Source organism: Peromyscus leucopus, chromosome 17, assembly GCF_004664715.2.
Source record: "Peromyscus leucopus breed LL Stock chromosome 17, UCI_PerLeu_2.1, whole genome shotgun sequence".
Lineage (NCBI taxonomy): Eukaryota > Metazoa > Chordata > Mammalia > Rodentia > Cricetidae > Peromyscus > Peromyscus leucopus.
Genome location: NC_051077.1, coordinates 14,808,602 through 14,836,108, shown reverse-complemented (window position 1 = coordinate 14,836,108; position 27,507 = coordinate 14,808,602). Strand labels below are relative to the sequence as shown.

Here is a 27,507-nt window from a genome sequence, read left to right as displayed (position 1 = left end):
GTTCATGTGTGTGTCAGTCCTGTTGTGTCAGGAAGACACTTCTTCCATTCTGGTAGAGCAGAATGTCATTAGGTGTCGTTTTATTGCTATGTTCCTTTAGTAGAACATTAGTACTTGGTTTTCCTCTAGGCCCATGGTCTATATGGTCCCACAGGCTCTTGGCCACCTAAGCAGCATCAAGCATGGGTTTTCATCCCGGGCAATGGACCTTGATTTCTATCAGTTGATGGTTGGTTGCTCCCACAAGCTCTGTGCCGTTATTGCACCAGCGTATCACACCAACAGGTCACCACTGTAGACCGAAAAGTTGTAGCTACATTAGTACTTACCTTTCTCCTCTGGTAGAATGCAGAGCATCTCCCAGTACCATGAACACTAGTCAGTAGAAATGAAAGCTCTAGTTAGGCACCAGCTCAGCTTCTCTATGTTCGTGAGTTGTCTTAAGTGTTGTCTTCAGCAATAGGGGCTTACCATTAGTTTGTAGAGAGCAACCAATAGCCTTGGCAATAGCCTGGGTGGTTTGGGGGTTTCCATAGGATCCTTTTGGCCAATAACTCAATTAAAGATAACGCATTTCTGGCACTGGAGGTTTCACTTGGTAGAAGGAGCATAAGGTAGCTGGTCTGGTTGGAGCATTGTCTCTCTTATTATTTGATGACTCCATTTAGATTTCCTTCATTTTTATATATTTTAAGAAGCTTCTACTCTAGTAAATTCCCATATGACCCCTCAAATGGCCCTTAGTGTTTGTTGTTTCTCCCTAAATTCCCTCCCTTAGCGCTCTTCCCTCCTCTTCTCCATTTAATCCTCCCATTCTGCTCATACTCCTCCCACACACCGGACCTCACATCTCCATAACTATATGTTCTATTTCCTGTTCCTAGGGAGATCCTTTCCCCTTCCCTAGTCCCTTATTCTACATATGACCTCTGTGGTTATGTGGACTGTAACATGCCTATCTAAGACTTTAAAACTATCATGTACATATAAGAGAATATATACTATATTGCCTTTTCTAGTCTTGGTTACCTTACTCAGGATGATTGTTTCTAAGTCCATATATTTACCTGCAGATTTCATGATCTCATTTTTTAATAGTGTAAAAGTGCCACATTTTCATTATCTATTCATCTGTTTATGGACAGTTAGTCTGTTTTCAATTTCCGGCTATTAGGAATAGGACTGCAATGAACATGAATTGAGCAAGTGTCTCTGTGGTAGGAGGCAGAGCCCTTTGAGTTTATGCCCAAAGGTGATATAGCTGAATCTTGAGGTATATCTATCTCAAGCTTCCTGAGGACTACCACACTGATTCCATGGTGGCTGTATAAGTTTTCACTCTCTCCAGAAATGGATGAGATTTTTCTCTTACCTCATATCTTCACCAGCATAAGCTATCATTTGTTTTATTGATCATGGAAATTCTTACTGGTATAAGATAAAATTCCAAAGTGGTTTTGATTTTTATTTCCCTGATGGTTAAAGATGTTGGACATTTCTTTAAATGTTTCTCAACCATTGTGTTTCATCTTCTGAGAATTCTCTGTTTAGTTCTGTACCCCATTTTTTAATTGTGATATTTATTTTCTTGATATCCAGCTTTTTTAGTTCTTCACTTACTTTTTAGATAGTAGGTCCTCTATTGGATGTGTAGTTAGTAAAAAAAAAAAAAATCTTTTCCCATTCTGCAGCCTTCCACTTTGTGAAAATTATGGTATCCTTTTCCATATGGAAGCTTTTTCGTTTCATGAGGTCCCATTTATTAGTTGTTGATCTTAGTGCCTGTGCTATGGGTTTTCTGTTCAAAAATCTTGTATAATATTAGAGGGACCAGCCTTAATATTATACATTCCAGGAGCTCACGAGAGAGAACTACTAATGGCAAGGACTATTTTCAGGAAATAGAATCTCAACACACTGAGCTCTATCCACTTGCTTTAATTCCTCTGGCATAACATACTTTATACACAGCTTCAGTTCTGTTCTCATGTCTAGCTCCTTTTTTGCCTGATTTCTCTCTATACTTATCTATTGCTCCCTCTAAGTTCTATCTTAATTCTCTCATCTTAATTCTGCCTCATCTAGGTCCTTTTCAGCTTGTTCTTACCCAGCTAGTACTTCCCCATCTGGCTCTTCCCCATCTTCCATTTCATTCCTCTGGTACTCTCTTCTAGCCCTTCAATCTAGTTCTTCCCCATCTCAGTTTGTTCCTCTCAAGTTCTTACCCATCTAGTTCTTCCATTCTCTTTTCTCTTCTCTGACCTGTGCCCTGGAAGTCCCGGTATATAAAGGAAGGGTCCGAGCTAAATTGTGTAAAGCTATTACTTAACGTCCACCTGACCTAGGCGGTGTCTCCTTGTGGAGACTTGCATGTGGGCTGTTATCATTGTTAGTCCTCGGAAGTTAGGCGCCCACCTGGGTTGTGTTTCCTGTAGTCCTTGAAAGTGGCTAAGGGAGATAATCTGATTCCAGAGAAAGCCTTTCCTGAGGCTGTTCTCCAAATACCTGGAATGTGTATGTCCAGAGAGTGATCTGTCTACACTGTTAGTCCTTCTTAGGAGAAAGTCAATTGGAAAAACTATGAAAGCACACATGATTTTCATAACAAAATATAGCTGATATATAACAAGCCAAGTAACACCAAAAACTCCTTGGAATTTGGCTTCCTCTGGAGGAATTCCCTGATCCCTCCAGGTAGTGACTTTGCCATAACCAGCTGAGTTCTTATGATAGATTCCTGCAGCCTGCAGCACAGAAAATCTTTTCTTCTGCCAATGAATTCAAGACTATTCCCCACTTTTTCTCCTATCATATTCAGGGTATCTGGTTTTGTGTTAAAATTTTGATCCATTTGGAATTGAGTTTTGTACAGGGTGATAGGTACGGATCTGCTTGGATTCTTCTACATGCGGCCATCCAGTTTGACCAGCGCTGTTTGTTGAAGATGCTGTCTTTTTTTTTTTTTCTGGTGTGTAATTTTGGCTTATTTGTCAAAAATCAGTTGTCTATAGGTATGTGAACTTATGACTGGGTCTTCAGTTTAATACCATTGATCAACATGTCTGTTTTTATGACCCTGACCCATTTCTTATTTGGGTCATTTGTTGCTTGTTTTGTTGTTGTTGTTGTTGTTTGTTTGTTTTCTTTCCTTTTTTGTTTTTGGAGTTCTTTATATATCCTGAATATTAATCCTCTGTCAAATGTATATCTGACTAAGATTCTTACCCACTCTGTAGATTTCTTCTTCATTTAATTTGTGGTTTCCTTAGCTGTACAGATGCATTTAGCTTTTAACCACAGCAACAAAAAAAGTAACCAATATCCAAGACACACTCCAGATGCATTCCAAAGCACAACAAATTCTTCCTAAAACAAAGCAATATTGAGTGTTCCATCTGATAAATTCCAGTATCTTAGGTACTCTTTGTATTGCTGGGATAAAATACCTGCTAAGCACAATGGGGCTGACAGGGGTGTGGGTAAGAGTGGGAGAGCTGTCCCTACCCCCCTCATCAGCCATGTAGGGTTCACCTCACCCTCACCCCTAGCCTCCTCACCCCTCCTCACCAGTGGCAGGCTGGAGAACTGACCCTGCCCCTTACTAACTGCAGCACTTAGGGAAAGCAGGCCCTGTACCCACCTAGGCAGCACAGTAGAGCTGACCCTATTGGCTGGGGTGTGGATGAGCCAGCCCTGAGGGCATGAGAGCAGGAGAACCAGCCTGCCCCTTGTTACTTCTACATAGATGTCACTTGTTACTTCTACAGCTAGATGCTGAAGCAGTGCTGGAAAGCCCACCCTGATGATGAGGATGAGGGAAGCTGGTGGGATGACCAACCCAACAACCACCCAGGCACAGAACCAGGGCTATGAATTGACCCACCCACCCCAACATCTACCCCATCTATGTGAAGGGGCCATGTCCAGCAGATCCAAAGCTGCAGGATCTCCATGACACAGGATAACAACAGGATATCCAAGAGGAGTCCCAATGAGGCTCAGTATTGATAGTGAAGCAGAAACCAGAATCCTCGAACCAGACCAAAGACTCTTTGCAATGAACACTTGCAAGTAAAGATGTATGAACTATCATCAGGAGGTTCATCCTTACCTGTTCCTCCTCTCAGAGGGCAGATAGAAAATGTTGATTGAGCCGGGCGGTGGTGGCGCACGCCTTTATCAGCACTCGGGAGGCAGAGTCAGGTGGATCTTTGTGAGTTCGAGGCCAGCCTGGGCTACCAAGTGAGTTCCAAAATGTTGATTGGAGCTTGCATGATATGTTGATTGGCATTTCCGTATAAACCAGGACCTGACAACATCCTGGTTGCTCCTATCTAATTCTCTGAAAAGAAAAAAAAAAAGATGTATGGACTAAAGGATATACTGTGTGACTCACTGTGTCACACTACAGCTTCCACAACGAGATTTTCTTTTCTTCTAATTTTTATTTTATTTTATTTGTGAGGAGAGACGGGGTTGCAAGGGCAAATGGCAGATATGAAGGGACAGGGAAAGGAATGGGATTGGGATGCATGATGTGAAATCCACAAAAAATCAACAAAAAGTTTTTTTTAAATATCCTACTAAAAGAAGCCCAAGGAAACCAGGATTTATCTGCGACCTGCTCTGTCTGGTTTTTGCAGTTACTCCAGATTATGTCCTGACATCCGAAGATTTGGAGCTAACAAATCTCCAATGCTCAATAACATATTCAATATTTGTCTTTCTGGGTCTAATCCCCATTATTCTTAAACATGACATTTTTGTAGCAGACAAAACTATAATAAAAAAATGCCTTTCCATGTATTCTTCTTGATTTGTTTTTAGGCATCTAATATGACCTGAGGTATTCACTATTAAATTTCCTTTCTCCTATATACCTCATACTCAGTTGAAACTTGCAACCCATTTTAATTTGAGATCCAAATCCTTTGGTTAAATTTCCTACAAGCTCTCTTGATGCCTTGCAGAATACAAATGGGGTTTGCAAGTGAGTTTTGGGGATGTAGTTATAAGGCTCTGGTAAACAACGCACCCTGACCTTTCCATTTTTGCAATTTGGCCATTGTTATATAAACATGACTTTAAGCCTCAAGGCCTTAAAATGATCTGATTTAATGTTTAGCTAGAAAGCTACCATGATCCTGCCTTCTAGCTCCCTGGCATTTAAAATGCCTCTTCACACAAAGGATGTAGGCATGGTAGGCTAGCCCACCAAGATCAGGCAGTGTGGGCTAATCCACTGGATTAGCATAGTGGATTTCTTCCCCCAGGAAGCCAGGTCTTGTATAGTTGCTCAACTTGGTTCTCTTTGCCTTTATAGCCTCACTGTCTTAGAACGTATTGTTATCTCTATAACTTGTTCCTAGATAGATCAGTCTCAAACACCTACACCACTGCTGGAGAAATAAGTTTCAGAATGATGACCACCGACTTTCAGATGTTTTCTTTTTACTGAACCAACAGTCAGGGAGCCTGCATGGGTCTGACCTACGTGCTCTGCATATGTTACAGTTGTGTAGCTTGAGATTCCTATGGTACTACTGCCAGTGGGAACGGGATAGTAGGCATGTCATGTTGTCAGCTGTCTCTGACACCTTTGCCTGCATCAGGGACCCTTTTCCTCCTGTTGGATTGCCTCATCCAGCCTTAATATGAGAGGATGTGCCTAGGTTTACTATAACTTGATATTCCATGTTTCGTTGATATCCCTGGGAGGCCTGCCCTTTTTTGAAGAGAAAGGAGGGGTGGATCTGGGGAAGAGGGGACATAGGGAGAGGACTTGGTCAGGATGTAATATATGAGAGAAAAATAAATAATAAATTAAATAAAATAAAAAGATAGTTCTTTCATTTGAGTCCTGTTGGGGAGTGGAATTTCTAGGCATAATTCTGAATTCTGAAGGTGACCTCATTAGTGAGTTGGGCATTGTAGGAAGCATGGAGTCTTTGTGTTCATAAATAAGCACTAGGGGGACCTGGAATATTAAACACATTGCATTGTTCCTTGAAGGAAGATGTAGCAGGAATCTTAAATGGTCTTATTAATAAAATCAAACCTGGAGCCAGGTATTGGGGTGAACGCATCCCTTCCTGTGGTGGTATTATGTTCCTCAAAATATTGTGCACCTCTGATGCCAGAGAACAGAACAACCACTAGATACAGAGGCTAGAAAATGGTGGCACACACACCTTTAATCCTAGCCTTCTGGAGGCATGGATCTCTGTGAGTTCAAGGCCACACTGGAAATAGCCAGGCAAGGTGACTCATGCCTTTAATCCCAGGAAGTGATGGCACTGGAAGATCAGAAAAGCAGAACAAGCCACAGACACCTCACCTTCGCCAATTCCTCAGCTGATCCTGTATCCTCAAACTGGATGCCTCTCAGTCCAGAATGAATCTCAGCTGAACAGCTGCTCAAAAGCCTAAAAGCTTAACCAGCCGAAAGCTCCTAGTTTCTGGTCTTCACGCCTTATGTACCTTTCTGCTTTCTGTCCAGAGGACAACCCAACCTCTGATATCTGTTAGTCTTCAGGTTCCATCCTCCTTGTTTTTGAAGGATGTTCTCACTAGCCTGGACCTTGTCTATTGGCGAGGCTGGCTGACTCTGTTCACCACTGGTTGTAGCACAGGTTTGCTATAGATAATGGATTTCCTGCTTTCCCCTGTCTGGAAATGATTGCTCTGCTTTTGCTCATGAAGGACAGTTTTGCTGGGAATAGAACTCTAGGTAGGTGGGCTCTCTTTCTGCTTTTGTGCTTCCAAGGCACTGCACCATTTTCTTCCTTCTGTCTCTTACCTACATAGCCATCTGCACTTCATACCTAGTCGTCTCCACCTGTCATGGGATGGAGGGTATAGCTTTGGCCTTAGGAAGGTAGCCATGCTCATCAATGGGCAGAGAAGCCTGGGGCACTGACAGACTCTTGGGAACAAGGCCACATTCTGCACTACTTTGGGATTACACCTGGTGCAGTTAGGACCCTATGACTAAAATTCTCTTCAGTTGTATGCACAAGTCTAGTGAGGCCTGAATATCAAACCCCTGTACATTATTAGATTTTTCTCCCTCCCCCTCAAAAAAAAAAACAAAACAGAGGACCAATGAGGCACTTTGATACCTTCCAGAAAGGCAAGTTGGGAGAGTTCTGGATTTGGGCTTTGATTTGACTGTGGATGGACAGTGGATGCTTTTTGTCATATAGAGTCTTTATTGCTTGTTAAATCTTTTTTGTGTGTGTTAACAAAGCCACAATATTTTTTTTTTCTAAGACAGGGTTTCTCTGCGTAGATTTGCGCCTTTCTTGGAACTCACTTGGTAGCCCAGGCTGGCCTCAAACTCACAGAGATCCGCCTGGCTCTGTCTCCCGAGTGCTGGGATTAAAGGCGTGCCACACCACTGCCTGGCGGGTGACAAAGCCTCAATTTTTGTGAATGTTTAGTGGGTGCTCCTTGTCACTACACCAAGAACACTGCACAATTTAGCCCAGTGCTTCCTGGGCTGTTTCATAGGAAACACAGAACCCACACAGCAATTTCATCTCTCCCTCAGTTTTGTTTAGGATATACAAATTTGCAGAGACACATATGTCCCAGAAATGTCCAAGTCTATAATATCACCAAGCCATGCTGGGAATGAGCCACGTGCAATCCTTCCTCCAGCTCTCTGGAAAAGGGTTCTCCTCAGGTGGACAGAGCTGGCCATGGGCATCGGGAGCGGCCACAGAGCTTTAAAAATGCAGTAGCCTGAGTCAGACTACTGACTCAGCAGGAGCAGTATGTCTGAGGTCAGGACTCTAAACCCAATCGCCACCTTCCTTGGAAGAAACAGAGGAGAAAGGGGCAGGGGCACAGACAAAGCCCTGTAGCTGCAGATGCAGAGATCTGAATTGGGAAGCTGTAAGCCAAGGCACTCCTGGGGTCATCAAGAGCTTGAAGAGACTAGGGATAGTTCTCTGTAGCAGCCTACAGGAGAGCCTAGGTTTGCCGACACCTGCATTTTGTTTGTGCTTTTATCCTCAGAGCTGTGAAAGGATAACATTCTGTGGTATTAGCCCCTCCAAATTGTAGTGATTTATTATAGTGCCCTGGAAGTCAACAGGACTTGGTATTGCCTTCTCATTTCCAGTCACAAAGCTGTGTCTCCTGCAGTGAAATACATTTTATTTCACCGAGTTCTGGGTTCTAGGGGGATGGTTACCAGAGCTGAAATTGGTTCTGCATCAGGAGATTTACAATTGGAGCACATTTCTTTCTATGTTGCAGACCCAAGATAATTGTTCTATAAAGTGCAAAGTCAAGAGGCTGGAAGAGAGGTCTAGAATTTTCAGGATCATGTCTTGGGTGTCATTTTCACTAGGGTTTGTCCTTCACTGGATGTTGCTGAGTGGGGCCCATGGCAGGGCTCACAAACATGCCCAAAGCTGGGTGTGGCTCAGTGGGCGAGTGCTCCCTAGGCTTCCATCCCCAGCTGTGCAGGGAAAAAAAACCACAGACTCTGCTGTGCTTGTACCCACTGCTCTCTCAGAGTTAGGAGTCTGTCTGTCTTGGACCAGACACACCTAAGTGGGGTTTCTTGTCTGGCATTGGGTGCAGGGTCCAGTTCCATTTTCTCATCAGCCCTGACTTCCCCAGCTCTGTGCACAGGAGAGGATCCAAGGGGAAGGAAAATGGAAGTGGTGCTGACCATGACCCAGTTCAGAAAGGACTCTAAAGCACATTCCATTCATAAAGTATTCATGGGTCTAAAAGCCTTTCCAGGGGCTTGAAAGTATTTGTCTAGATCCGGATGGATCCAGGTTGGAATTCTAGCTCAGCCACTTACCAGTTAGGATGGAGTTTTTAGGAAAGTTATTTGACTTCCTGAACTGTTACTGTCCTCACTTCCAAAATGCAGTCTTTCCTCACAGTGTGGCTGGGGCATTAACAGAAAGGCCTACTCTAGTGGCTGGCACAGGGGAAGTCCTCAGAGGTGCTGAAGATTATCACCAATGTTTACCTTTCTTGTCAATGCAGTTACTACATTCTGTCCCAGTCTTTTTCCTCAGGCTCTCCCTTTGTCTTAAGATTTAGTGGATAAAGGATAGAATGTTAGGGACAATTTGAGCTACTCCTATGATTAGCAATTTAAGATTTCTTCTATTCCCCCAAATTAGCATATGTTTGGATACTAGAACTGTCAATGGTCTTTTTCCTGCATGTGGTGGAAATGCTGGGTATGGTAGAGGTGAACTACTACTGAGGAACAGCGAACACCGGAAGTTCTAACAGGGGTAGGTATTTTAAACAGCACATGGGATCGTTACATTATTGATAGTGTTATGCTGTGGTGGATCATAAATAATACATGCATTTCTGCCTCTGGTGTACAATTCTTTACAGACAGGTTTTTTTTTTTCTTATTTTGAGTTTAAAGAGAACTGACAGTTGACCATAAGTCTGCCGAATGTTCATTCATGCAGTTTAAACCTGTTTAAAATAGAAAAGGAAAAGAAAAAAACAAACTTCAGCAAAGCACATACCTGATTAATACAACCATGCCAAAATATATCCCTTATTTTTCGGGAGGAATGATGCAGTGCATTTTGGAAGCAGGAAAAGTCTTAAAACACTTTTTACAACAGAAGTGTCCTGTTGACAAATGTTACTTTCCAACCGAGGATAATCTTCTAATTAAACTTGGCTTTTATGATACAAACAAGAAACTCACAAAACAATTATTCTCTGAAGCACTTCCTTTCCAATCTTCTACCATATTAGCTCTAAGAATGTATTCTGTTCTATACTTTTTTCTCTTTCTTTGCCTCCCTTGGGATAGAACCCAGGACCTCCCACTCACTAGCATGCACTTTAACTCCGGCTACATCCCCAGCCCTTGTCCTGGACTCTCTGGGTATGCTAGCTAGCTTCAACTACAAGATGCCCCGTCCTCAGCCTCCTGAGTGCTGAGGTTGCAAGTGTGCATCACAATTGCCAGCAAAGAATGTTTTATCTGTTTATTTTATTTACTTTTTATTTAAGAAGGCAAGGCTTCATTTACACTCATCTGAGGCTTGACTAGAGTTCACTGTGTAGCTAAGGATGACCTTGAACTTCTGACACTCCTGCTTCCACCATCAGAGTTCTGGGATTAGAGGTAAGCGATATCTCTCCCAGTATAGACAGTGCTGCAGATGGTGGTCAGAGCCTGATTCATGCTGGGCAAGTGCTCTACCAGCTCAACAACATCCTTGGCCGTCAGAATGCCTTAGTTTTGATAGAAATGATGTAATGAGACTGAGGACGATGACTACAGAAATGTATGAAATGAACCGTGGCTACCCTGCTCCCAGCCATGCCATTGCATGGTTCTGTGACTCCCAGGGAATCATGCACCCGATTCTGTTTTCTTTTCACCTGAGTGTAAAGAAGAGGTTTAATCATGAACCCAAGTTCCTTGTTCCCCACTTGAAAGGTCAGTGACCCAAGGACAAGTGGCTGGAATGAAGAAAAGCATTTGGTAAGCCAGTAAACCATGCATTGTTTGAAAGCACTGAGGAGGAACAAGAATGGGGACTGGAGAGATGGCTCAAGGTTAGAGCACTGGCTGCTCTTCCAAAGGCCCTGAGTTCAAGTCCCAGCAACCACATGGTGGCTCGCAACCATCTGTGGTGAGATCTGGCGCCCTCTTCTGGTGTCTTGATGTACATGTAGACCATGCACTCATATACATAAAATATATAAATAAATCTTTTAAAAAAGAAGAAGAAGGAACAGGGAAGGTGAAGGGGGAGGAGGTAAAGAAGGGAAGGGAAGCCTAGTTGTTCATTGCTAGCAAGTCTCTTCTGCCCAGAGCTGTACCACTCTCCTTCTCACTGTGTCGACCGCATGGCAGAACAAGAGCTGATTCCTAGAATATAACTATGAGGTACTATCCAGCAATAGCAGGGGAGATCTGTAATTCCTTTTGAAAATTATTTTATTAGTCCTCTTTCTCTCTCCCTCTCCCCCACCCGAGTGTGTGTGTGTGTGTATGTGTGTGTGTGTGTGTGTGTGTGTGTGTGTGTGTGTGTGTGTGATGTGTATACAGATAACCACTGAGGCCAGAATAGAGTACAGAGTATCAGATCCTTGGATTGGAGCTACCTGCTGACCATGTTGTGCTCTCTGAAACAGCAGCCGACACGATTAGCTGAGAGCCGTCTGTCAAGCTCAACTCCTTCGTTTTTTTTTTAAATTAAGATGTTATTGATGGTACTGATAAAGATGAGGATGATGCTATAAGACAGAGGCTGTTACCAATAATTGCAGAAGAGCATGAGGTTACCGAAGCGATGCTGTGTCGTGCATTGTAGGGAAGCTTCTCAGAGATAGGTCAACACACAAACCCTTAGGACTGCTTTTCTGCTGCACAGGCTAGTAGATATTCTGGGATATAGAACTTAAGGAGCGAAGTTACTAATTGGAAGGTATTATGACTCAAGTCTCCCCTTTTCTCAGGAATAGGTAAATCTGTAATTAGTTGTCAGGAAAAGGATGTCTTTCCTTGGAGGTCTAGGAGGAGATGGAAGTGAGGAACTCTCCCCAAGGACAAGGGAAATCACTGAAAAGCCACCGTCACCAGACAAGATATTCAAATGCATCTTTTCATGAGGGATAGTCACCATTAGGTTGCTTCCCTAAGAGTCTCCCACAGCAGCAAAGCTGGGGTACACCCACAGCTCAGTGCTCAGCCATGTGACCTCCACAATTAAAGCTGTCAACATCAACTAATGGCACATAGAGCCAGGTGTTTCCAGAGGTTTCCTCAGTAGCAGGCAGAGTTCCCAGGATTCTCATCGGCTCTCTGCAGCTTCAGCTAAGACTTGCTGCTGCTTCCTATTTCTTTTCAGGACTCGCTGTGTAACTCAGGACTCGCCCGCCTCAGACTCTGCCGTGCCTGTCCCAGAATGTCATATGTTGAAGGGGTTAAGAAGAAGAGAGGGGAAGTGAAAGGGAGGAAGCAAAGGTGTGGCACTGTTCACCAACCTTCCGGCTGTTGCTCCATCCTCCCTTCATGCCGTGGACCCTGCTAAGTCGTGGACAGCACTCTAAGCTTCAGCTGGTTTAACAACACAGCAGGCAAGAGGTGGTTCCTTGAATATAAACATGAGAAAGTCCTCCAGACATCAGGACAAAATATATCTTGAATTCATTCTCTGAACTAAAATTTGTAACTGGGTTTACTGTGCCAATTGTTTTGTTTTTTGTTTGTTGTATTGTTTTGTTTTGTTTTGTTTTTTTACTTCCCCACACACACACAACATAATATTTTTTATTATTTATTTGAGTGTTTTGTACAATAAACCCCGATCACACTCCTCACAGCAGTGTTATTTCACTGGGAATAACATTCCTCCCAGGTCCACCTTCCCATCCTTATGGCATGCTCCCCCCTCCCAAAAAAAAAAAGAAATAGTCCAGACAGGAAGCTATTGAAGGGAGCCCTTAAATTGTTCTTAACCTATCTATAGACTGGCCATTTTCCTACGGACTTTGAAGAGCATCCACTTGTATGTAACTCGAATGTGAATCTCCAGCATTTCCTGACGGTATCAGCACAGTTTAAATGTGTTCTTGGATAGAGGGTTATTGTCCTACAAGCATTCTAAATACATCTTCCTCACAAGTTCCAGCTCTTATTTGTAGCGGATGGGGGGAGGGAACAGAGACTGATGGCAAATGTCACGGAAAACTGGAGAGATTTGTGGTTGGTTTAACTTGATTGAATCGTGTTTTGGAGATTGGAGGGTTGTTTTTTTTAAAGTAGGACAAGGTTAAAGTGGCATGGGTAATTGGCAGAATGTCCCCAAGCAGGGTTTAAGGACCCGAATCCAAATCTAAGTCTGTCTGAATCCAAGCTCCACGCTCTTTCCCCTGCCTTGCTCTTCCCTGCGTCTGCTCTGGCATCTTGGTGCCTTAGATGGGACTCAGCGTCACAGAGTTTGTCTAGGATGCCTGAGGTCCTGGACTTGACCCCTAGTGCTACAGAAATGAAACACACAGAAAAGGGTCCCCTGTCCCCTCTCTGCACCTGTCCTGCAGATTTAGCTTGCCTGCTGAAGACAGCAGACACCAGCAGCGGAGCATCCCTAAGGCCGCTCCTCCGCAGCCGCCGCCCTGTGCCCGCCAGCTGGGAGCTTCACAGAGGCCCGGAAGCCAAACCTGAAAGCACCAGTCTCTTCAGACTGTGATGTGTGTCCGGTAGAAAACACAAGGATTACAGCAGCCACGGTGCACACTTTGACCGAGAGTATGAGATCCATCAAAGCAGAGCGTCATCCTGATCGGCTCCGAGTCACCGCAGGTTCTCTGGAAACTCTGTCTTCAGGAAAAGACAAAGCCTAGGTGCTAAGAGGCGAACTCAAATAACATGTAAGATGTGAAGGAGTCAGCCTGATGCCCTGCCTATGAGTTTTCCCTCTGTTGCTGGGAGCCGGGAGGCTAAGAGGACTTGGAGGACCCTGTCAATGTGCAAACTGTACTGCATTCTCAAGTGGGGTCCTGAACTCTGACTGAGAACTCCTTGAGATAGAACAGTTTACTCCCTGGTTCCTCTTTAAGCAATGCTGACATCTAAACCAAATGGCCAGTTAATCAGAATCCTGTTGGTACCATAGCTACCAAGAAAAGAGGGGAAGTGGCAGAAACCTAATCAACACCCCTCTCCCCAGCTAATTAACGAGGAAAATATCTGCTGGATAGCTGTTGCCCTCGTTCTTTGAAATTTGATCTCTCTCCTGATCTGGGGTCACAACACTCTGAAGAGCAAGGCACTTGGAGAGCTGGCATTAGAAAACTGAAGCAGACACAAATGTGTCCCCCAAACTGTCCCAACGAAGACAGGAATTGGGATTATTTCAGACAGATTCCAGTCAGGCTCAAGTAAACAGCAAGCTCAGTGAAAGCTTTGAGGCTGAGGGTGATTTTTTTTTCCTGTAGTGGGAGCCAAGTAAATATGTGCTTAGCCCCCTAAAGCAATGGTTCTCAACCTACGAGTCATGACCCCTTGGGTCAAATGACCCTTTCACAGGGGTCACATATCAGATATCCTGCATATCAGATATTTGCATTACAATTCATAACAATACCAAAATTATAGTTATGAAGCAGCAGCGAAAATAATGTTATGGCTGGGGGTCCCCACAGCATGAAGAACTGCACTGTTTTAAAGGGTTGCAGCATTAGGAAGGTTGAGAACCACTGCCCTAAAGAATAGTGGGTGAGGTGGCAGGTCTCTAAGGGTCCTGTCTGCCTAGCATCTCGCCCTGCTTTTCTTCATCTTTCCTGCACAGGGATCTAGGGTGACAGGAAGTGGGACAGCCCTTCTGATGCAGCAGGGTTGGCTTTCTTTGCCCTTTGCATCTGCTCCAGCCTGGGATGCTGGGAGCAGCTGTGTGATGGTCTGTGTTTTCATTTCGCAGAAGATCCGTGTGGATCGCCTCGGCTTCTGTGGCTTGAGTGATCTGATTCTTGCAGCTGACTGACAGCTGCGTTTTACACTGCCCTGGGTGTAGAAATCGGAATTCAGGTGCTTTTTATCATGCTGATGGGCCAGGACCAGGGATCCCTTTGCTTGGGTTTGTGTCTGTGGTTTTGTGGATTCTTGGCTTCCTTTAAAGGTAAGTTACTTGGGCTTATGTCCTAGAATATTTTTAGTTCCGTGCGTTCACTCTCTTATGTCCTAGAATGTTTTTAATTCCATGCATTCACTCTCCCTTTTCATCTTGTCTAGATCCAAATGACCAGATGACTTTTATTAGTTAGGTTTAACCTAACAGATGTGATTTGGGGAGTAGAGTGGGGAAAACATTGAAATAAGCTGTAAATCGTTTTTTCATTTTTCTAACTAAAATGTCTCTTCCCAATTAGCACACAGAGTCATCTGTTTTTGAAGCCATTTACCAATATGCTCCACTTATTTACTTGTGGTTGTATGTAATACATTTTTCAAAGGGTGATTTATTTGTTAGCTGGTACTTATTACTCAGCTTGTGAATGCTCCCATTGTCGGTAACTGTTCTCATTAGGGAAACCTGTCTCATTGTCTGTACTAAGAGTGAGCTTGCTTGTTTTAAAAGTTGACTTAGACATGGCTGCTGTGCTGAGCAGATCGCATCCCCACCCTACCCCTCTCCCTATCCCCATGCTGCTAGGTTTCAGGGGGGTTGATAGGGAGGAGGGAAATAGTAAGAGTAGCAAGGAAGGTTTCTCACTGGCTTCTGGGGAAAAAAATGTTTTCATTGACACTGGCAAGAATGGCAGGTGAGAGGTAAAAAGTTTCCTTTCCTGCTGCTGTCCGAACATCCAGCACTTCCAAACGGACGCGTGGAGCGGCGTTCAGTGAGGAATGGGGCAATTGTTCTCTGTTCGTTTCGCCTGGTCAGGTTTTCAAGCCCATTCTTTTTCCCTCTTTCGAGGTACAAACCCTTTGGGGAAATTCATGGCCTAATTTTTGTGACGTCAAATATGAATTGTACAAAACAAACTGTAGGGATGTGTTCCAGGGGGGGGTGTTGGGGGAGTGAGTTGTGTGAATTGGAGAGGAGAAACTAATGCATCCTTAAGGAATTAGAGTCCAGAATTTAATAGCTAAAAGGGGCACTGAGAACCATTTGCAATTGCTTTTAAAGGATTTTAAGTGAGTTTACTTTAAAAACTTGACATTCTCACAAATCTAAAAATACGTGATTCCAAGGTATATTTTTTTAAGGGCACAACTTTTGAGGACCCAGGCAATGATTAGGTACTATGTCTGTTTGGTAAAGGTGCTAGCCTTGCCAGTTGTAAACACACAGACTCCAGAATTCCTGCAAAGCCTCTAGTTCGGTGGTCATGCTGTGAGTTGCATTTAATGACAAAAAGAAAATGTCCCTCCTCATGACTTTCAGCCCCACGATGTCGGTTTTTGTTGTTGTTGTTGTTGTTTTTGTTTTTGTTGTTGTTGTTGTTTTGGTGCCCGTGACTTAACAGGCAGTCTCCTCAGGATCGCTGTGGACATTGTACTGGTTCTGAGATGATGCCTATGTAGTTGTTTCATCTCCGCGTAGAAACAAAGCAAGCAAGGTTAAAAAGGGAGTGGGGTTGAGCGGCCCTGGTCCAGCTAGGAGGGGGTCTCCATGGTACAGTGATGAGACTCTGACTGAGACCCTAGGCTCGGACCAGGAGAGGAGCGAGCTCAGACCCTCGCACAACCCTTCCCTAACGCTTTCCTCCATCCGCCACACAGGCTGTGCAGGCTGCGCGTCTGAAGAACAGCTCTTCCACACGCTGTTTGCCCACTACAACCGATTCATCCGGCCGGTGGAGAACGTTTCTGACCCTGTCACGGTGCACTTTGAATTGGCAATCACACAGTTGGCCAATGTGGTGAGTGCCTCCGCCTCCAGGGGTGGTCCCAGAGGGCCGAGTTCCCGGCGTTCTTGGGCTTTGTGCACCTGATGGGCACAGAGCTCCATCAGACGACTTAAAAGTGAACGCCAGATTGCATGTGAAGGGTCCCTCAAGGCCCTGCGTAATGCTGTCCTTGCTCAGGCTTTGCATGATTATAAGTTCTTTCAGAGTCAGATTATAAGATAAAGACATGAAGGTAAGTGGAAGGGAGGCCCGAGGTGAGCTGAATGGCGTGCCATACTCTGTGACCTTCTGTAAATTCACTGGGATCGTGTTCAAGGGCAAGCAAAAGCGGAACTCTTTTGGTTTTACATTTTTTTTTTTCTTTCTAAATAATCTTTCTCTTGTCCCAAGGACAGGAGGTGGAAGAGTCTGATTCTCAAAGTGTAGCAGGGGTCTTAGCTCCAGGCCTGGACTTCAGTCCCAATTACACTAGTAGGTAGACTAGGAAATTAAGGGAAGACTGGAGTGTCACCAGAGAGGGCATTAGAGATGGCTGCCATACACACAGAGGATGCCTGTCACCTTCCAGCCCAGCCTGAGGATAGGGAAGGGGTCCTCCTACCCTACAACATCTGTCCTGTGGGTGCATGGGGGGGGTGCTGTCTCTAGGTATACTTAGAGAAAGACCTAACTACAATATATAGGCAGACACTACCAGGCTTCTCCAGTCTACACTGCCCAGCGGACTGTGTTGATCCAACCTGGTCCTTTAACTCTAGATTGGACGTTTGCCTATTCTGGTAAATACTGGCTCATGTTTCAAATGCCAGATGTTTCTTCTTACCTGGTTAGATTATTTTGTATCTGTTCTGACCCCTTCTTGGTTTTACACTGGGCAGGATGCATGTGGGCTGGGCTACTGGAAGAAGAAGAGCTAAATTGAGTGTCACCTGCAGTCTGGAAGGGCCACCCCTCTGTTCAGCTTTACTTCATACCCCCAATGACGAACTCTCGAAAGACAATTTTCTTAGGTTGGAAGGATGGCAGCAGGTGGCCCTGATATGTGGATTTTGACATTGACATGGGACACTAATATAATGAGTATGTGGCCTGTGGACAGCTTAAACACAATGAGTCTATTTCTCTTTGTGTAATGGAAATATAAAGATTGATAGCCCGGGCGAGCAGCACATGGTATCGTCAGGGTGTTAATATTGGACCACTGTGTTTAATTTTAAAGTTTTATACTGCTCCACTCTAGGATTTGCCACTCACATGAGCCATGATGTGGAAAGCATAGCCAGATTCATCGACAGTGGCACAGTTCCGTCTGTCTCTTTTGCTGTCCTGGGCATACCAATTGTTTCTTTGTGTTGCTTCACGGTCTGAGACAACTGCTCTGTTTCCTCTCTTCATATTCATATCCTTGGCAAGAACTGGTAGGAAGAAGCAGAGGAGCAAAGGGGCACACACCAGACACCTGTAGCTTTTCAAGGTTCCATCATAGAAGTCACCCTGACTTTGCCATTGTCTGATAGGTTTCTCTAACTGCAAAAGAGATCTGAGGGAATACAGCTTGTTTGTTTGTTTCGCTGTTTGTTTGGAGATGGAGTCTTGGTAGGTAGCCTACACAGGCCTTGAGCTCTCATTGACTCCAAGACTTGATCCACCCAAGTGCTAGGATTCCAGGTGTGTTGTACCACTGTGCTGGTACTTTATAAAGTAAATTATATTAATTGCAAGTGTATTGACTTAGATTGTTATATATTCCAACTCAGTCGTGAGAAATAATAAAGATCCCATGGATGCTTTCCCAAGTTTCTCCCTCATCTTTCCTTCATTTCTAAAATTGGCAGTATGGGCTTCATGTGGAAGCCCATACCTGGAATCTCAGCCATTGGACTGTAGAGGCAATGAGATCAGAAATTCACAAAAATCTATGGCTACATTGAGAGTCTGGAGCTAGCTCAAAATATATGAGACCCTGTCTCAAAAAATAAATAAATAAAATATTAATACAAAATCAGTCATAGAATATGTGCACTTGCAGAGCTGGCCTTTCACTCAACATCATTCTTAGGCTTCTCCTCTGTGTGTTGACTACATCAGTATGTGTTCCTTCCTGTTGCTGGCTCATGGTTCATGGTCATTCATGGTCCACAATTTGCTTAGATGTTGAGGAACATATAGGCTGAATCCAGGTTTTGCTCTATGAACACTGGTGTGCAGCATTTTGCATAAACATATACTTTCATATCTCTGGGATAAATGTCCAGATTCTCTGGGTCACGTGACAGTTTTGTCAGATGAGCTCTGACATTGGAGTCAATGAGAGCGCAAGGCCTGTGTAGGCTACATACCAAGACTCCATCTCCAAACAAACAGACAAACAAACAAAAAGACGCTTCTTTTCCTCAGATCTCTTTCACAGTTAGAGAAACTGAAGAGATGGAGAACCTATCAGACATTGGCAAAGTCAGGGTGACTTCTATGACAGAGGCTCGAAAAGCTACAGGTATCCAATGTGTGCATTATGGAGTGTGATTGAGAAGCTTCATTACTTTCTAAAAGGGCTTTCAGACCCCTGCTGCTGTCTATGTCTCCAGATGGGTCTTCCATCTCAGAGAGCTATGTACAAAAGTATTTGCGGTCCTGTGAGACAGCCTCAGCCTATGAATCTTGTGAATACATGATCTTTCTGTACAGGAAAGATGTAGGAGCATGCTCTCTTTCCTCGTGAAAGACAAAGTCCCTGTGCAACATTGCCAGACCTGGCAGAAATGGCAGACCTAAGCCACTGTAGAATGTAGGTTGCATGGGCTTTCTAAGCCACGTCTCCCAGTTTATTGCAGCTTTTCCAGAAACTAGTGCATTTGAAATCATAATTCAAAATGGTACATCTGGGAGTCAAATAATATTTCCCCAGTAAAGAGCTATAGGCTGATGGTTCCAAGAACATAGTGTGGTTCTGTCCATCTCTGGCCTCCTCCCCTGGTGGGTCTCATTGAGCACAGTGTCCATTGCAGTGGTCTGGAGTTGCATGGACTCTATGATTTGCTAGAACACGTCCCGATCCATGTAGTTTTCTAACACTTCTAAGGGTATGGATACCTCATGGATACATACCTCATGGAGCTTATCCACCCCAGGGAAGTGTGTCAGGGGGAGCAGGCCTGTTGAAGATGGTATTGCTAATGAGTGTCAACTCCCTAAACACAGTGAATTAGTCAGAGATACATCAGGTTTTGGAGAATGTACGGGGCATAGGTCAGTCACCTCTAAGGTCTCGTGGAACTGAGGCAGCTGAGCTCATCTGGTTTTGACCAACAGCTAGTGCATATAGAAAGCAGAAGCTAGAACTGACAGATTCAAGGTGACTCAATACCAGAAGGCCTCATCAGATGGTAACGAGGGGGGGTGGTGCACGCTAATCCAGCATCGGAGGCAGAGCAGGTGATCTCTGTGATCGAGGAGCTGGCTACAAGTGAGCTCAGGAAAGCGCAAGTACCAGAGAACCCTGTCTCGAAAAACCAAAAAAAAAAAAAAAGAATGGTAACCGTGAAGCTGTGAAGGCTCCATTTCTCTAACTCTTCGTGTTAACCTTTGCAAAGCTCAGGGCCGGTGATGGCTCCATATGACCCACTGATGGGGAGAAGCTTGGCATAGTCTCTCTTTAGACCTCTCCAGGTGGGTGGCAGTAACCATGGGGTGAAAGAGTGGAGCCCAGTGAGCGACTCAGTGGAGTGGGGAGCTACTGTCAGAGCCCTGCATAGAAACCTCAACAAAGCTGGGTTCCTTCACTCTACTGGGGCCTCAGATACCTTGGGGAGCAAGATATTGGAATCTCCTGCTGACTGCTAAGAACCTACCATCAGGACCCAAGCTATTGTGCTGTGATTTACATGTCATCTAGGTGTGTCTCTGGTAGCTTTCCTGCCAAGAATCAGTGGCCACTTAAGAATCATCTTTACTGAAGATGGTGACGGGGCATACCACCTGCTCTGACTCTTCTTACATCGCTTAAGGGGCTGCTTGGACAGTAACTCCTCTTAGAAGCCTTTTTTTGACTTACATAAAACAGATGTGTGTGCACACATGAGCCTTAATATATCTACCTCTCCTTGATATATCACATTGCATTTTATGTATGCATGTACATATGTTATTAGTCTTGTGTCCTCCCAACCAACAGCTAAGACCACAATGAAGGCAGGAGCTTTGTCCACTCTGTAACTGAGCAGAAAGTGGTCACTCAGTAAGTGTGAGTGTCCTTTGTAGCTGAAGGGCACTTGGGCTAGGGAAGAGAATGCATAGGGAGTGGACAGCCAGATCCAGGTGGCGAACTTGCTAGTGAGCTGAAGCTCTTGTTTCTGTGTGGATCCCATGGCAGATGCACATGGGAGTTCCAGGCTTCTTTGAGGAAAGGACATGGGGCATGTGTAGAAACAGTGAGCACCTATCACCACCCACAGTGCTTCCCCTCCATTGTCCCTAAACCTCTGTCCTTCCCCCTGTCTCCTTTCATGCACCCAGGAGGCTTTACGGGTTGAGGTGATGAGAAAAGATTCACAAAGGAGGTGAAATTCAAATGAGGTTTTGTGCTGGTATTGTGTCCCCCCAAAATATTGTGCACCTTAATAAACTTTATCTGGGGTCAGAGACTGAACAGCCACTAGATACAGAGACTAGAAAATGGTGGCACACACGCCTTTAATCCTAGCACTCCAGAGGTAGAAATTCCTCTGGATCTCTGTGAGTTCAAGGCCACATTGGAAACAGCCAGGGGTGGTGACACATGCCTCTAATCCCAAGAAGTGAGCCTTTAATCCCAGGGAGTGATGGCAAAAACAAAAAGATATATAAGGCGTAAAGACCAGAAACTAGAAGCTTTTAGCTGGTTAAGGTTTCAGGCTTTGCAGCAGCACAGTTCAGCTGAGATTCATTCTGGATAAGGACTCAGAGGCTTCCAGTCTGAGGAAACAGGATCAGCTGAGGAACTGGTAAGGTGAGGTGGCTGTGGCCTGTTCTGTCTCTCTGATCTAACAGTGTTCACCCCAATACCTGGCTCAGGTTTGATTTTATTAATAAGACTCTCTAAGATTCCTGCTACAAGGTTTGAGCGACATTGTAAAGCTATATGTCATTTCTAAGTCAACAGAAACTTCATACTTGCCTTCATTAAACAATTAGCTTGATTGGTCAATTTTTAGCTATAATTCTTGCATTAAGACTTGTATTAGCAAATACATAGAAGGCTGAAAATAATATTTCTCCCCCTCCAGGATGAAGTCAACCAGATCATGGAAACCAATCTGTGGCTGCGTCACGTATGTGTCTCTCTTCCTTTGAACTGTGTCCACGTGTGTCCACTCAGTGATAACCCCACCTACACTGCCTCTTTCCTACCCAACCTATGATGGATATAGAATATCCTCCACCTTGCATCTCCTAATCCTCGGGCTCTGCTCTGGTTGCAGCTAGCTTATTGGAGGCAGCGCATGGGCAAAGCCTAATGTCTTTGACATAGCATCCTGTGACCTTTCTACCTTCTGCTCTCGGATCTCTTCTTATCAGCTAATGCAGTCCCAAGTCCAATGCTTACTTTCCTCTTTGATAGCTCCAGGGGGTCAGCAGTTGAGATTTAGAGAACATATTACATATCAATATCTGGTTTTTACAAGTTATAGTGTCTTTGCTCTTAAAAGTTTAAATAGTTTACACAGTGCAATAGACTCATAATCACACATACAAATTATGCTTTTATCATAAGAAACAAGTTACTACTCCAGTTTTGAACCACTGGAGTAGTCCATAAAACATGGACTTGATCTTGGCCAGTTAGCTTGTTATAGGTATGCCAAAATCTGCCCAGCTATTTATCTTCCTGTGCCCATGGTTATAATTCCCTGCTTTGAATGGAAATCAGTGTATTCTTCAAAATATCTTTTTTTTTTTTTTTTTTTTTTTTTTTTTTTTCGAGACAGGTTTCTCTGTGTAGCTTTGCCCTTTCTGAACTCACTTGGTAGCCCACTGGCTCACTCACAGAGATCTGCCTGCTCTGCTCCGATACTGGATTAAAGGCGTGCGCCACCACCGCCCGGCCAAAATATCTTATTTTTTTTAGTCAACAAAATTATTGAACCAACATAAACATTTGGGAAAGTTATGATGGCATTTTTCAAAAAGGATTTTTACCCATTTTAAAGTGAAAGGGGCTTGCAGGAAGGAAGGGGGTAAAAGTCGAAAGGGGTTGGGATTGAAGTTCAGAGAGGCAGAGGGTAACAGTCCTCAGGACGCCCAATGCACATACACTTGTTACAGAACAAATTTAACAAAAGCTCAAAACAAAGCAAGACTACTGCCACCACCAGAAACGGATCTTTATTTCTTTTCTTTTAGATCTGGAAAGACTACAGATTGCGCTGGGATCCAACGGAGTATGATGGCATTGAGACACTCCGTGTTCCAGCAGACAAGATCTGGAAGCCGGACATTGTTCTGTATAACAAGTATGTGTGTCGAGACGGATTCACGGCCAGTGTTCAAGACCTTTGGCCCGTGTGACACATTCTCGTGTTGCTGACAGTGTGTGGTTTTCCTTACAGCGCTGTTAGGCGACTTCCAAGTCGAAGGCAGAACCAAAGCTCTTCTGAAGTCTGATGGCATGATAACCTGGACCCCGCCAGCCATCTTCAAGAGTTCTTGTCCTATGGACATCACCTTCTTCCCTTTTGATCACCAAAACTGTTCCCTGAAGTTTGGCTCCTGGACTTACGACAAGGCTGAAATTGACCTCCTGATCATTGGCTCTAAAGTGGACATGAACGATTTTGGGAAAACAGTGAGTGGGAAATTGTCGATGCCTCGGGCTACAAGCATGACATCAAGTACAACTGTTGTGAGGAGATTTACACAGACATCACCTACTCTTTCTACATCAGGAGGCTGCCCATGTTTTACACCATTAACCTCATCATCCCCTGTCTCTTCATCTCCTTCCTCACTGTGTTGGTCTTTTACCTTCCTTCTGACTGTGGCGAGAAGGTTACTCTCTGCATCTCAGTTCTGCTCTCTCTGACCGTCTTTTTGCTGGTGATTACTGAGACCATTCCATCCACCTCTCTTGTGATCCCACTGGTGGGTGAGTATCTACTGTTCACCATGATCTTTGTCACCCTGTCCATTGTGGTGACTGTCTTTGTGCTGAATATACACTACCGGACACCAGCAACACATACCATGCCCAAGTGGGTGAAGACCGTTTTCCTTCAAGTTTTCCCCTCAATTCTGATGATGAGGAGGCCTCTGGACAAGACCAAGGAGGCAGATGATGTTAAAGACCGCAAAAGCCTTCCCAAGAGACCTGCCAAGGTCAAGTTTGCTCATCAAAGAGAGCCCAAACTTCTGAGGGAATGCTGTCACTGTCAAAAATCAAGTGAGATAGCTCCTGGCAAGAGAAGATTGAGTCCGCAGCCTGCGCAGTGGGTGACAGAGGATTCAGAGCACTCACCAGATGTGGAAGATGTGATCGATAGTGTTCAGTTCATAGCAGAAAACATGAAGAGCCACAATGAAACAAAGGAGGTAAACATATCCCCCTTTTCTCCAGCCAGCTGGACCCCTCGCAGGCCTCTAGGCACTTTAGAGACTAGTTAGAGCATCAGTGGGAGTTATGTTTGTGGTACAGTCAGACAGAATCATCTAAGAGCAGCTCTATTATCATGCAGCAGCGGGGGCCCTGGGTTAGAGTTCAGGTAGCTACAGTGAGATGATATGTAGCCCTACATACAACACATCTCCAATCTGCATTTACTTACAACAAAATCCAGCTATGTTACACACGCAGGACAAGCTTGATTCATGGAACAAGCCCCAACACAGCACACAGTAAACAGAGAGGGTGAGGAGGGAGATTCCCCAAGGGGAAGCAGAACTGGCTGGGATGCTGCCTGAATTCGCAATGATGAAGGATGTGAGTGAGCTCCTTAGCATTCAGCAGCTCTGGCTTCACTCCCTCCACTAGAGATAGACATAGACATGAATCAAAGGCATCTAGGAGATGTGCCCAGCATGCACACATTCTGCTCCTGTCTCCCACACTCTCATGCCAGCAACTTGGGTCCCCCTTCCCCAAAGCAAGAACTCAAAGATAACATGCCTGCTCTCCATGCCACCACTTGACTAGCTGAGGCTTCCAAAAGCTCTTACCAAGTATCTGGAATTGTTTTGTACTATAGCCCCCTGTATCTTTAACTCCTAGTGAAAGGATGTCAAGACCCTCATATTGGTTTAGTATTAAGGCAACTCCACATGGTTAAAAAAGAGGTTTATTTTGTGGGGTAACTTACAAGCAAAGGGATAGGTTACAGGGTCCGGGAAAGGCATAGCTCAGGCCAATGGTGTCGTCTCTCATCCAGTATCAGAACAAGAACTTTCTTGCTCGGTTCTAGCTTCTCTAGCTGCGTCCAGGACTCCACCAGCTGAACCAAGAGAGCCGGCGCATCCGGATCTTGGTTCTTAAGGGCTCTTGTCTCAGTCCTGCCTTGTAGGTGTGACAGTTACCGAAGCCTCAATGGGGGTAGTACTTCCAGGTCAAAGCTGGAACAGCTACCAACTACACCCCCAAGACTGCCCTGTTGATGCCCTAGGAGACAATGAGAATGCTAGTCATAACACACATCACAGGACAGGAATGGCCAATGAGCTCTCCTCCAAGCTGGCACATTTTCATATGTAGGAAATACAGCTACTGTTGACTTATCATGCCATGCAGGTCCCCTAATACACAACCCACAGGGACCAAAGCAGATGGTTAGAAGTTTAGAACTGGAAAGAATTCCAGATATGTGAAAGCTCTCCTTGTGAGCATCACTTTGAGACCTGGAAGCTGCTTCTTTCTGTGTAGGGGGTCCTCAGTCACACCCCGCATCCTCCAGCCTGTTCTCTCATAGCTTCAAACTCAGATCCCCAAAGGGCCAGGCTCTCCTTGTGCACACGTGACAAGAGTTGGAATCTCAAGCAGATATTTTTAGGAATTGTCCCTAAAACCAGAAAAGGACCTTTGTCACAGGAAAGGGATCATAAAAGTCTTCGGCACCATCCATAGCCAGCTCTATAAGCCACCCATGGTGTATATCTATCCACCATCCTTAGACAATGAGCACCCTATAGGAGACATGGGCAGGCAAACATAATATCAATAATTAATTTTGAATGTACTGAAGAAAGTTGCTTTGAAGAAAAAAAGAAAACACTATTCATAAGACAGAGCATGTTTTCCTATGGTCTTGATCTTTTGTTTGTATTTCAGGTAGAAGATGACTGGAAATACATGGCCATGGTGGTGGACAGGGTCTTCCTCTGGGTGTTTATAATCGTCTGTGTGTTTGGAACCGTGGGGCTATTTCTGCAGCCACTGCTTGGGAACACCGGAAAGTCTTAATCTATATTTTCCTTTTGCCTTCTGAATCTTTTAGATGTTGTGTCTGTTCTGATCTACTTACCACAAGAAAAGGCCAAGTACCCAGTCTCCTAAACCCCAACAAGAAGGGGAAGGGGGACAACATTACAACCTTAGGAGCCTGAATATATGTCTTCGTTGTGCTGGGTGTCCATTAGAGTGGTTTACCACCTTGGCGCCCAGAGCTGGCAGTGCTCCTAGGCCAGAAGCACTGACTCAGTTTCTCCACGCTAGGCATTCTTTGTTTCCAGGAACATGAATGGTCCCTCACAGAGCCGGGCCCCACCGCTAGCATCAGTCCACACCGAAAAGGGATTCTCTTGTATCTGAAGCTCCTATTGGTGGTTGCAACGATGTGTAAGACTAGAGAGAAACTCGGCAACACTGCTGACATTTGCAACGCCTATCTGCCACTCCACCCTACTTTCTTGTGCGTGTCTCTGTGATGGAGCTCACACAATTCTCCAACACATGCGTGGTTAAAGAAGAAACCAGACGGTGTCTCTCTTAGCAGACTTTCAATTAGTTGTACTATTGGCTCTCTCTCACTGTGTGAAAAATCACCTGAGATAATTAGTGTGAAAGGAGGAAGTTGATATGAATTCACAGTTTCAGAGGATTTAGTCCATGATCACTAGGCTCCACTGCCTCTAGACCTTTGGGGAGGCAAATCATCATGACTGGCATGCCTAGTAGAGGGCAGCTGTCCACTTCATGACAGCTACCAAGAAAGCAAAAAGAGAGAAAGAATCCAGGGTGCCAATATTCCCTTCAGAGGCACACGCCAATGACTTAACTTCTTCCTATAGGGCCTCATGTCCCAGAAGCTCCACTACCTCCCAGTAGTGCAGAGGACTAAGTCTTTAACACATGTCCTTGGGGGTGATCCAAACCACAGCAGTATTGTTCTGGCAGGACATTTGGCTGGTACCCAGTACTATGCTAGGTGCTACAAGGGTAACATGAGTAGATTCTTTCCCTTGTAAAGTTACAGCCTTTTAGAAAAGTCATGCAAGAAAGACCAACAGGCTCAGGTAGTGGAGAATGCCGCTAGGGCACCTCAAATGAAAGAACCTAATTGGGAAAAACCTAAAACCACTCTTGTGTTTCAGATAGGCATCTGTCTAATCTTTTCCCGTGAACCCTTCACATGCTCACTGCATAGAGACCAATAAAATCTTTAAGAAATTTTAATCTTCTGCATTTGGAGTGATTTCTTTTCCAAGTGGGAGAACATTGAGAATTGTGTAGTGTTCCACTCCGGTTACTTGCAGGTTTATCTTAGACAGCAGGCCACGGAGAGATGTTTCCAATTCTACCTTTTCTCTCCCAGCAAGTCCTTGTTCATGTGCATAGGTAATTTCATGATTCAACTTTACCTTCTGATTCTGTTGTCTCGAAACAATATCAGCAACCTTTGGCAGGGCCTGGATGATGGACTCTCTGTCATACTTGAGAGGTGGACACCTAGTCCCCTTTCAGGATGAGGCTGCAGAGGCAGCCATACCTCTCACTGGACAGAGGCTCCGTGATGGGTGATTTGATGTGCTCTGGCTCATATTGGACAATATTAAAAAAAGGGATCTCTGAGATCCTCAGGGATGCTGAGTAAGCCACAGGCCTTCCCAAAAATCCTCCACAGGTTGGGGGCCACCTTGGCCTGTGCTATAATAGTGGTCTAGCTACACCAAGGA

General features: G+C 44.6%; 1 protein-coding gene and 2 non-coding genes across 3 annotated transcripts; all 3 read left to right on the top strand.

Annotated features, from left to right (window-relative positions):
• The first annotated feature begins 4,089 nt into the window (after nt 1-4,089).
• Nucleotides 4,090-4,192, top strand: LOC114708490. The gene has a single exon (XR_003736807.1). It is a non-coding gene; the product is annotated as a U8 small nucleolar RNA (small nucleolar RNA).
• A 4-nt stretch (nt 4,193-4,196) lies between these two features.
• Nucleotides 4,197-4,339, top strand: LOC114708489. Its single transcript, XR_003736806.1, has one exon. It is a non-coding gene; the product is annotated as a U8 small nucleolar RNA (small nucleolar RNA).
• Nucleotides 4,340-14,402: 10,063 nt separating this feature from the next.
• Chrna6 (cholinergic receptor nicotinic alpha 6 subunit) lies at nt 14,403-27,064 on the top strand. The gene is given in 7 exon segments (XM_028891814.2): nt 14,403-14,639; nt 16,247-16,386; nt 21,636-21,680; nt 22,753-22,870; nt 22,968-23,177; nt 23,180-23,937; nt 25,664-27,064. Coding segments are annotated over 7 exon segments (1,482 nt in total). The 5' UTR covers nt 14,403-14,560; the 3' UTR covers nt 25,796-27,064.
• Nucleotides 27,065-27,507: the final 443 nt, after the last annotated feature.